This window comes from Corythoichthys intestinalis, chromosome 19 (genome assembly GCF_030265065.1).
Source record: "Corythoichthys intestinalis isolate RoL2023-P3 chromosome 19, ASM3026506v1, whole genome shotgun sequence".
NCBI classification, from domain to species: domain Eukaryota; kingdom Metazoa; phylum Chordata; class Actinopteri; order Syngnathiformes; family Syngnathidae; genus Corythoichthys; species Corythoichthys intestinalis.
Window position 1 is genome coordinate 41181686 of NC_080413.1, and position 12580 is coordinate 41194265.

The window sequence follows — 12580 nt, forward strand, 5'->3', positions numbered from 1 at the left end:
GAACAAAGACCAGGACCCACTGAGGCCCTCGAGGACCGGTTTGCCCACCCCTGATCTAGGTTCTAGAGACTGCCTAGGCCCCTTCAGAACCTTGATACACTTTTTACGAAGCCACTCCTTGGTTATTCTGGCTGTCTGCTTCGGGCCATTGTCATGTTGGAAGACCCAGTCAAAACACGTTTTCAATGCTCTAACTGAGTGAAAAAGGTTATTACCCAAAATATCACAATACATGTTGCTGGTCCTCCTCTCCTTAATACAGTGCAGTCACCCAGACCCATGTGCAGAAAAACACCCTCAAAGCATGATTCCATGCTTCGCAGTAGGGAGCGTGTTCTTGGGCTCTTACTCAGTCTTCTTCCTCCAAACACTATGAGTGGAATTAAGACTAAAAAGTTCCACTTTGATCTCATATGACCACATCATTTTCTTACATGACTCCTCTGGATTATCCAAATGCTCATTGGCAAACTTAAAACAGGCCTGGACATGTGCTGGTTTAAGCAGGGGAACCTTCCGTGCCATGCATGATTTTAAACCATGACGTCTTAGTGTCTTACCAACAGTAACTTTGGAATTGGTGGTCCCAGCTCCTTTTAGGTTATTGACCAGCTCCTGCTGTGTAGTTCTTGGCCGATTCCTCACAATTCTTAGGCTAATTGAGACCCTACGAGGTAGATTTTGCATGAAACCCCAGTCCGAACGAGATTGAAAGTCATGTATAGTATTTTCCATTTTCTAATAATTGCTCCAATGGTGGATCTTATATCAGCTATCTGCTTGGCAATTGCCGCGTAACTCTTTCCAGCCTTATAGAGGTCTACAATTGCGTCTCTGGTGTCTTTGGACAGCTCTTTGGGGTAAATGGTGTGGAGGGGTGTTTATATAATGCAGCTAACCATCTCTAACATGACAAAAAGTCAGACTCGAAAAGTCCACTTCCACTCCACCTATTTAGGAGAATACGTGGAGTGGAAGTGGACTTTTTAAAGGCGACTAACAGGTCTTTGAGGCTCACAATTCTAGCTAATAGACAGGTGTTCAAATACCGTAATTTTCACACTATAAGGCGCACCTGACTATGAGCGGCCACCCACCAAATTTGACACGAAAACTGGTAACACTTTATTTGACAGCGGCATCATATGACTGTTATAAGACCAAATGAACCACCATGAAGCTTTGAACCAATTGGCTGCAAAACTTCATTGTTTCAAGAAACTTTATTTGGCCATCACTGCTCCCTTGGGGGATACAGTCAACCTCTGCTGCCACCTGCTGTCAACACTGTTGTTGTCCAACATGCCTCCTAGCAAGCACTGCAGCGCTACAGATGTAAATACCAATTGAAGTTCATGTTCTGTGCTACATTACTTCTTCAGTTACTGTTCCAGTTGTTTCATTAATTGCTAGTTATGGTATTTGGTAACACTTTTTTTGACAGTGGCACTATAAGACTGTCATTAGACAATCATAATTTTGACATGAAACTGTCATGAGCATTAATGAATGCATATAACAGATGTCATTTAGTGTTATCCGGCAAATTATCTCACTTTTGAATGTAAAAGATCCGAACTGGACATAAATAAAACATAAAAGTTAAGTGACATAATTTGCGGTCAAAAGCATTCGGTAATGCCCATGATAGTGTCATGCCATAATTATGACGGTCTTATGACGCCGCTGTCAAATTGTTACCTATTAACCCAAATAAATCAATAAATAAGCCGCACTTGACTATAAGCCGCAGGATTATAAATGAAGAAAGTAGCGGTTTATAGTCCGAAAATGACAGTGCTTATTTGAAGCAGTATAATACAAATGAATTGTTTAAAAAAAAAATCATACACTGTGATTAGGGGATTTTTCTTTTCTTTTAGATTGTCTCTCAAATTGGACAAGCACCTACTATGAAAATTTCAAACCCACCTATCATTTCTAAGTTGGAAATTTTACAAAATCGCAGGGTGTTCAAATACTTATTTTCCTTACTGTACATGTACAGTGGGTAGAACAAGTATTTAATACACTGCCAATGGGAAAACCCATTGGCAGTGTATAAAATACTTCTCCCTAATGTATGCATTTAAATACTACTTTAATCAAGCGAACATTATACAAATAAACTCCAAAATACCCTCATACAATCTCAAATTCACAATACTCTTAAGTGTCTATTTGTATTGTGTTTTGGAGAAGCATATTAGCACTTGAGTTATTGTTAGATCGTAAAGTTGTCTCTCTTTTATGTGTGAACAACATATGGCTTTCATTATACATTTTTTTCTTTTCTTTCTTCTTTAGTGCAAACTAAACTGGTTTAGTCCCTGTGTTGCTATAGGCACTGGAAACTAATTTCCCTGAGGGAAGTCTCCCAAGGGATAAATAAAGTTTATTGATTTGAGTAAAAGCAAAAATGAGCCCAGTTTCAGTGACTAATCCAAGCAACCAGAGGTAGTCCGTACGCTATTGCTGAGGTGTGTTTTATTTACCTGACACGTTTCGACGTTTACTTTTGTCTTCATCGGGTTCACTAGTGTTGGTGAGACGCAGTTTTATCAGCTGATGAATGAAGGCGTGACTCACCTGTCAGATTAGATAGGCGAGTCACGACCTCTGCTGTCCGTTCACTCCTCCCGGATGCCGGTCCAAGTAATAGATAGCATTAAAACTTCCTCGTCACTGTTGATTCACCAGCTGATAAAAAGCGCCACACCAACACCAGTGACCGAAGGCCGTAGTACACACCGAAGCATGTGAGGAACCTGAAAGGTTTGTCTGTGATAAAAGAAAAATTTAAATAATCTATAAGTGTAGACAAAATGAACTTAGTACAACTGGCTAATGTTACTGTTTACATGGACTGATGCTGGGCTGCTAAAGGTGTGTAAACACCACAGTAATGGCGGCCAACCACTAGACAAATCTTTACTCGGCTTAGTCTAATGTTGTTGTTACTTTAGGAGAATGCAAGGCAATGCTGCTGCTCACTGCCAACTACTGGACAGGAGTAGAAGTGCAGTCACTGAATTGTTTATTTTTAGCCAAAAACATACGTGAAAGGATTGCTAGACGTATTTTGAATTGATACGAGAATTGTGACATAATACTGCGATATCTCAGAATCGATTTTTTTAAGAACCCCTAGAGAGTCTGCTTTGAAATTGATTTGGATTGTTGATTTTTTCTGTTATGCCAGACAGTTGTAGGACGTTTTAATTTCCACTGGTAGCAGCAGTAACAGTCTGCCTTCTCTTTATTCGATTTTGTTGTTGGGTTTGTTTAAAGAAAATAAATGACTCATTGGTACAATTTGTATCAGTGCTTTGCCCACGAGAAAATATGTCATTCAGCAGCATGAGCAGCATTTGAATGAACAGGACATTTCTCAGATTTGTGGACTGAGAAATTCTATTTGTCTTTTCTCATAACCTTTGTTAAAAGTTTAATGGACTTAAAACAGTACAGTTGTAATCTTCAAGTTAGCGGGGGTTTAATTAGTCGGTGGAGTTGATTTCAACAAATTCCGTACAGTTATTAACTTATTAGTTTCCGGAGTGGCTAAGCTAGCGCGAGTCAATGGGCCCGTCCCTGCATGCTGTTGCATATGCACTAGAGCTGAAACGAATACTCAAGCAACTCGGGTAACTCGAGTTTAAAAACTGATCCGAGTAATTTTATTCACCTCGAGGAATCATTTAATTTTGCCAGCTCTAAGCATCACGTTTTGCCCGGACTACTTTTAATCCAGGACAACGCGATGACGTCACGTGCATAGAGGAGGATCCAATAAAAAAAAAATTTAAAAAAACTTACTGCAGCCGACAGCCGCTACAAACTACGCCGACGCTGCTAAAAACTACGCCCGCATGATGCTAGTGTGGGAACAGATAGTGTCCCATGCGTCTCATAGATATCGCATGCATTTAGGACTAGATGCAAAATGACAGACTCGGCCGCGTCAGGGCAGCGTTAGTAAACAGCCGCCATCTTTAAGCAGTAGACTTCTCATCGCTGGTAAATATAACGTTACTGTCACTCGATCACGTAACGTTAGCCCCTCGGAGGGCTAGGTTTCTATTGATTATGACCACTGTCGATGCGTGGCTAAGGTGTATTACATACAGGCTTTATTTAATCAGTAAAAACACGCCGCTGTACAGTGATGAGGGTGTAAAATTAAAATATAATAAAGATCAATGACAGTTTTAGCTCAGTAGTCACCAAGTAGCACTGGTCCCTAATGTGCTCCAATACAGCAGGTATCATACATTTATTTTGAACACTGCAAAAACTCAAAATCCTATCAGTACTTACAGTTTAGACTAATTTAAAACTTAAATAGAACTTAAAAATAGCTTGACACAAATGGAAATTAAATTGAAACACGTGGGAGAAACACGTAGCTTTCAAGTGATGTGTGTTATCAAGCGTGATTACATTTTTAGGTAAGAAATTTTCTTAGAAGTTTTTTGAGTGAAAGCAGTGTATTTTTTTTTTAGTTACATCTTAGATGCAATTGTTGGCTGTTTTCAACAATGTACATGAAAATAAAGACATTGATTGCCTGAAAATGGTTCAATATTGGATTAAATGCCTTTTTTTCTCATGTATATTTATAATTGCTCTTTACCTAAAAAAAAATGTTTGATCCGATTACTCGATTAATCGATAGAATTTTCAGTCAATTACTCGATTACTAAAATATTCGATAGCTGCAGCCCTAATATGCACGCATGAAAATCACAAATGACCCATGCAATCAATAGTGTTTGGCTATGTTTTCAGGATGAAGTTATTTAAATTTACCATTGCATGTCAATAACTAGTATGAACAGCAACATTTGTAATCCAGCAGCTCTGTATTTTTTTCACCAGTGTGTTTATGTTGTAGCCAAAATTTGTATTGTTCCTCGTTTTTCAAAGGGAATTTGTGGAAACTTTACTTTGCCCATTTCTTCTGTCTGGTTTCAAAACCTCTAAATGCACTTTCCACTATGTTGCCGTTCTTCAGTCACGACCCTGTAGACTGACGCTCCATTCGAGGAAGGTGGGAAGGTGGAGTTTTCCAACCTCCGACCAGGAAAAATATGATTGGAACGCCACTTGAACTGGGAGGCCCTAGTCGTCAAAGAAAAAAAGTAACAAGACTTCACGAGTTTCTTCAGACGTCACTCGACAAAATGCGCTGCCTGTCGAAAAGCAGACCGGCAATAGTAAAACTAAAGAGGGCAGTTAACAGTGTGGTATTTACCTTAGCTGTCGTTTTTCCTCCACTATTTGATCGCTTACGAGAAGGCAGGTTTGCTGGAGGTCAACATGTCTTTTGATGGCCAAAATAAAAAATGCTTGGAATGCTTTGAGGTCGCAACTGGTACCTTCCTAGTGGGATAAGTCTATTGTGGTCGCATTACGCATCTAAAAAACTTGTCCCGCAGAAATAAATGAATTACCGCAGTTTGGTGTGACATTGTTTTGGCCGCATGGGTATTTTGAACAACGATCTGGATTTTGAACTTATTTGACTATGTTAGATCTGTTAATATCGTTTTTTATTGGCATGCTAGAAAGGGACCACTGACTCGCACTAGCTTCGCCACTCTGGAGCCCTGAAATGAATACATAACTAACAAAATGCACATAATTTGTTGAAATCAACTCCACCGACTAATTAAACCCCTGCTAACTTGAAGATGAAGCCTAATGTCAAAAATTCTGAACTTCCGCTTTAACCCATATGTGCCTCATTCATTAAAGCTTTTGCTGATTGACTGCACCCAGAGACTCTCAGTCTTCGTGTGTTAACTCCTTTAAAGCCTCCAGAACAGAAAACGAACACGCTGAGTTGTGGGTGCGAGGTCAAAAGCCAACGCCAACAAAAGATATACAATTTCATTTAGCATATAGTTCGTTTCAATTTGAATATGTATTTTTCACAGTCTTCCCAAATTTTATTCAATTTATCAAATTATTCCAGTTTTAATATCGTAAATCTCCCAAAAGTCGCAATGTCTGTTTTTTCCAATATCGTTCAGCCCTTGCACCAACCGTGCTAATCCTTAACAGGATTTGAAGAAAGGTCCATATAATACAATCTTGTCTTGGATGTATCAACTGATGAAGTCAGCACCGAGGATAGGCAAAACCGTCATTGGCCACCGCTTGGCACACTAACACACACGTGTCTCTTAAGGTGATCCTTGCGAATAAATCTTTGGCAACAAACTAAGCAGACAAAAGGTTTCTCACCAGTGTGGATCCGTGTGTGCATGTTTAAGTTTCCTATTTGAGTGAATCTTTTGCCACAGACTTTACAGACAAAGGGTTTCTCTCCAGTATGTGTTCTTGTGTGACATTTTAGGGTTCCTTTTTCTGCAAAGCTTTGACCACAAACTGAACAGGAAAAGGGTTTCTCGCCAGTGTGTGTTCTTGTGTGAGTTTTTAAGTTTCCTTTTTCTGCAAAGCTTTGACCACAAACTGCGCAAACAAAAGGTTTCTCACCAGTGTGGGTTCTTATGTGTGTTTTTAAGTTGTCCTTCTGAGAGAATCTTTGGCCACAGTCTGAGCAGGCAAAGGGTTTTTCACCAGTGTGGGTTCTTGTGTGTTTTTTTAAACTTCCCTTCCGATTGAATCTTTGGCCACAGTCTGAGCAAGCAAAAGGTCTTTCACCAGTGTGGCTTCTGGCGTGTATTTTTAAATTATGCTTTTCAGAGACCGCTTGACCACAAACTGAGCAGGAAAAAGGTTTTTCTCGAGTATGAAACCTCCCGTGTTTTTGTAAATTTCCCCGATACGCAAATCTTTGATTACAAATTAAGCAGGAGAAAGGTTTTTCTCCAGTGTGTGTTCTTGTGTGCCGTTTTAAGAGTTCCTTCCGAGCAAATCTTTGCTCACATTCTGAGCAGGCAAAAGGTTTTTCACCTGTGTGGCTCCTCATATGCCTTTTCAAATGACACGTTTTACTATAGGTTTTCCCACACTGAAAGCATTTGCAGGTGTTGTTGTCACAGAGTGCTGTCCTATGACCTTTATCAATATAATCATCAGACTGTGAAGTGGCGTCATCACTATCTGATAGTGGAGCGATGAGGTTGTTTGCTTGAGATCCTTCTGTTGAGCTGCTGCCACTCAGAGGCTTAGCCCCTCTGTTGGCTTCACTCGAACCTTCATCATCACTTTTCAAGGGCTCGCCAGTCCATGTGGGGATGTCCACCTCCTCCTCTTTATCATATGAAGAGTCTTCCTCCTCCTTTTTGAGGGGAAGAGGTTGCTGCTTCTCCTCAATGTGGCAGTCTCCAACTGTAATGAAATGCTCCTCCTGCTCCTCTTTGATGTGTACAGGTTCTTCCTCCTCTTTGATGTATGGCGACTCTTCCTCCTCCTCTTTTTTTATGTGAGCAGACTCCTGGCACTCAGGACCCCCGAAATCTGCAAGACCAAGACCATGTTATTTCTTAATTTGCAGTCTTGTGTTACAAAAAGTATTTACTGCTTCTGAAATACTCCTCCATGACGATTGCTTAACATTACATTAAAATTAGTAAAACAGAAAAATGAACAAAACCATAATAATAAAAGCACACACACAAAAAACCCCCCGAAAATATTGTAAACATAATAAACTGGTAACACTTTACAATATGAGTCCCTTAATTAACAATAGTTAATGCATTTTTAGACTATTACTAATGTTTAAGAAACATTATAATAATCCAAATAATCCCATATCTAACATCAATTAATATATTGATTGACATTATATATATAACCGGGTAATAACTAATGGTTAAGTATTAAAGTGCATTTCTTGCATGTAACTGTTGAAGATGTCACCTCAAAAAATGTTTTATTGTTTTCAATAAAATATGTACAAGTCTTGGGTTGTGATTAAGACTGTCGCGATATGCAATAATTCCATTTATCGCAGTGTAAATGAAGGTGGTGATTTTCCCCCTGCGATTTTTTGCCTCATGTGCGTGCGTGCGTGCGCGGCAGATGTGCGGCGGACGTTTTGTTAAAAGTTCGGCTTCCTTGTTACCAACAGCGCAATATGCTGTGACGAGGAATCGCTCTGTGTTATTGACTTCTGGGTATGTTCGTTTTTATACATTTGAGTTTGCGTGACCATCTTTCAATGGGGAGAGGCGGGTCCGAGTGCACTGTCGGTGTACAGAGTGAGGAAGACAAAAATGGACGGAAAATGCTGATTTCCAAGCCAGACACCACAGCCCTGGTATGGGAATATTTTGATTTTAAACCAAATGAAAATGACGAGGCAACCAAAAAGGATGAACCAGTCTGCAAAATGTGTTTGGACGTTGTTTCAACAAAGAGGGCCAACACACCAAATCTACATGCTCATTTGAAACACTATCACCCTCTTTAGTTTTCACTGCTTGGTAAGAAAACTGCATCGCAACAAGCAGAGCCTTCCTCGTCACAGCAATTGACAATTACAGAGATAATCGCTTGGTTTGAGAAATACAAAAGAGATCGCGCAAAATGGCGTTCCCTCACGGAAAGTGTACTCCGCTACATTGCTGAAGAAATGAGACCGTTTTACCTCTGTTTAAAGTTGTTTGACACTCCCTAGGTTCATACTGCAGGTCTTAATGCACGAATCCATTTTTTTCGTGTTTTTCCACTCAAGCATTAACTTGACTGTCTGAACGTGACAAGTCGCACAGAAGTGGACCGTTTCAAATTCGATCTGGGTCAGTTTCTTATGTGGTCTAAATCCGTTCTGGGCCACATTTTTCTAGAATGTGGCTGGCGGTCTGAACTTTCAAGTCTCCCGAATCGGAATTCATGCAGCAATAACGTCAGCAAAGCGAAAGCAGCAGGCAGGACGGGAGCGATGTAACTGTGCATTAGCTTCTAGCTTGAACTCTGCTTTTATGCAGAAGCGGGCTTCACCAGTCATAAAAAAATAAATGAAGAAAAAGATAAGCCTGACAATTTTCAATTTTCATTCTATGAGCCGAATGAGCAATATTTCCATACTGCTTACATGGCCGAGACGGGGCAAATTGACACACCCACGTTACGTCACGCACACAAGTCAAGGCTTATGCCTTGTATATGCGTTTATGCGTGTATGCGTTCTATCAGTCCATATAAACTTTGAATAAAAGACTAAATGGGGATTATTGATGTCTGTTATTTGTGCCCTCTTTTTGGAAATCAAAATATGATCACCCTGGAATGACATACAGCTAGCATGTGTAATTTCTTTTGATGCTTCTGCGCGTGTGGGTCACTTAGCGGACTCTCAGACTGCAAATTAGTGCACATGCGTGACAATTGAACAGGGTCCCCGGACACAGGCAGTCTGAAGGGGCATGCTAAAAAACCAGACATGACACAAAATCGGATTTGTGCATGAAAAGACCTGCAGTATGAACCTAGCCTAAGTACGGTAAAGCCAAATTTTTGTTATTGCTACTTAATTAATGTATTTTTCTCTTGTTGTTGAAGTGCAATTGTTTGTGTTACTACAGCTTTATGCCTCTGTGCCTAAATGCTTTATTTATTGAAGTGCAATTTTATTTTTTCTTGAAAAATACATTTATTCTGTGCGGTATCGATATTGAGTAAACGTTTATTGAGTTTAAATGGGTGTACTTAATATTAATATTACTTAGTATTATTAATATAATCTGTATTCTTACTGTGTTATTGTAAATTGGTTAAAAAAACTTGGGGGGGGGGGGGGGGGGCGCAATAACATTGCATATCGCAATAATTTATGAGAGAATTTATCGCCCACTAAAAGTTTGTTATCGCGACAGGCCTAGTTGTGATTGCTTCAACTTCATTCATTTGGACTATTAATGCTTATCTTATCTGCTACCGGAGGGTTACATGTGGTCCACTTTACAATAAGGGTCCTAAAAGTATTCGGTAATGATTAATTAGGGTTCAAGTGAGGTACTTAAAGGGAACCTCGGCCTTAGACTTGTGGGCTCTCATAAGCCACCATTATTGTCTTTTACTAAAATATGTTATTAGAAACACATATATTATTGCTATTAATACGTTGTGACCTACGTAGGGCGCCATGATTTACATGCTCAATGCACGCGGGGGGGGGGGGGGGTGCTTGGCCTGGACTGGGAGAATAGCTGTGCAAGCTAAAACAATATGAGGGGGTTGAATATGAAATTATTGTAACTCAAACTAACATTTATCTTTTAAGAACTACACGTCTTTCTGTCCGTGGGTTCCTTTAGGCACTTATAATTTCTTAGTTAAGGGACATATGTCACACTTTACAATAAGGGTCCAAACAGTATTCAGTAGTAGTTAGTTAACTAACCCTTTAACACCGGCCGACACGTTTACGCATATCATCTTTGAAGCCTCGTAACGCTGTAATTACGTCACCCACGTGCCCATGGTTGCTCTCATTTGAAAGTACGGAAGTTGATGTCCACACCAGTTTTTATTTGAAGTCAATCGACCAAGTTAAACGGGAGATAATGTCATTTGAGTTTTATAGTTTTATTGCACTCATAATTATGCATTAAAACGCTGCATGGACCATGTGTCTATCTCCATATTTCCATCATTTCTTGTCCTTTTTTCAAAACCGAAAGCAGCACAAAAGACTACATATCCCAAGAGCCGTTGTGATGTCAAGAAGGACGAACCTAATGTGAACATTTTTAATCAATTGACGAGCAAGGCGCAAACTAAGGGAAAGGAGACACGCGTAGCAAGCAACAGCCGGTTGGATTGAGCGAGCGACTTTGAAACGTGCAGAATGAATCGAAAACTAAATTTAGCGCAAGCCAATCCATTATTTCATTAACTCAAGGAATAGGATGAGCTGTATTTGTCATTGTTTTCCTCGGATCAGTCGGCGTCTCGGCGAGTAGAAGTGACAGCACCGTGCGGATGAGTAGGCTGTGTGACATTGTATGTGACGCAGCTTAGTGACATGTTCAAAAACAAACTTTATTGAGTGCGCAAAAAAAAAAAAAAAAAAAAAAACTTTATTGGGTCGCATGCCTAAAAAAATTGAACTGAACTACTTGTCAATATTTTTGAAAATCCTTTTTTTTTTCAATGTTTGTTATTTTTTCTTCACGATGAATCTTTTCAATTTTTATATAGATGTGTGTTCGAGAAGCTTGATTGCATGTACATATATACCTTTGATAAGGTGATGGGTACAATACCTAACTTCACAAAGAGATATCATCCAAACCCTTTTTGTGTTGGATAATATATATATTTTTTCCTCACTATTTTGCATTGTATAACATGTTTTGACCATAGTATGTGTGAAGGCCAAAAACGCCTATGACCATAGCTGCTGTTTGTGTTGAATTGTCAAACATAAAACGATTCAATCTTACTTTTTTTTCTATTGAATGTTTATCCTAGCAAGTTAAATAAATATCATCAAGCTTTAAAACGGTTGGTCGAGCATGTTTGGTTGTCAGTGGGACTTCAACATTACAAATTTTGAAAAAAGATTTTGGGATTTTTTTTTGTCTTTTTGGGTCCAAAATGTGGATTAAAATTGGTCAGTGAAGAAAATGACAGTTTGGACATGAAGTTCAAGGTATCCTGAAAAAAGGGACCCAACTTGGCCATTGTGAACAGTTTTTTCTTAGAAATATAAAGGCAACATCAAAGGCATGCAAATTCGGCCAAAATAGGCTTAGGTGTTAAAGGGTTAAATAATACTTATGAGGCACTTGTACGCATATTTTGAGATTAATATTAGGCAACTAACATTAAATAATAACGCACTTAATGTTAGGTTCACATTACCCAATAACTCACAGAGCAATATTTCCCAATTTTGAAGAATATATTCACTTACTCTGACCAGTATACATTAATAACTTCATAAATGCACTAATGTATATGTGAATTAATGTTAGGTATTGCATTTTCTCGTAACTTTTTTGTACTTAACCACTCTCGTTATGGATTAACTAATGTTAATTGTTATGTTAATTAATGTAAGATTAGGGATTATATGAATTATTTTAATGTTACTTGAACATTAGTTGTCTAAAAATGCATGAACTAATGTTAATTAAGGGTACCTTGTTGTAAAGTGTTACCAATAAAAGTAATTAATCTGCACAGTCTTTCTGCTTAGTTTTACAAGCTAGAGAACAAGGATGTAGTGACGCATTTGACAGATATTTGTAATGAAGGTCTTCAAAAGGGCTGGATGGAGAAACCTACTATCAAAATGGAATGTGTTTACTGTGTACAAACCGAATGAAAGATATAAATATAGACACCGGACAATTATAAACTTCGACTACAAAATAATACAATCAAAAATAACGAGTAGGATAAATTACATCCTCAGTGAGATCATCAAAAGTGAAGAATACGTGTGGGACAACCTCTGCATATGAAGTGAGATTATTCCTAAACCCACATACTAAACAGATTTTGTAAAATGTGGGATTAGACTAGTGATGCACGATAATACATTATTTAACCGATACCGATCATTTCCTCTTCCTTCCAGCCGATAATCGATTATGTAATTGTAATATGTAAATATCGATTATGATAACTCTATTAAAAGATATATATAAAA

At 38.8% G+C, this 12580-nt stretch overlaps 1 protein-coding gene across 1 annotated transcript in view; it reads right to left on the reverse strand.

Annotated features, from left to right (window-relative positions):
- Positions 1-998: 998 nt before the first annotated feature.
- LOC130907505 (gastrula zinc finger protein XlCGF57.1-like) overlaps positions 999-12580 on the reverse strand; it is a 31253-nt gene continuing 19671 nt past the window's right edge. Inside the window, exon 2 of the mRNA XM_057822674.1 lies at positions 999-7431. Within this exon, the coding sequence (XP_057678657.1) occupies positions 6152-7431 (1280 nt within the window). The 3' untranslated portion in view covers positions 999-6151. The remainder of the gene's footprint in view (positions 7432-12580) is intronic.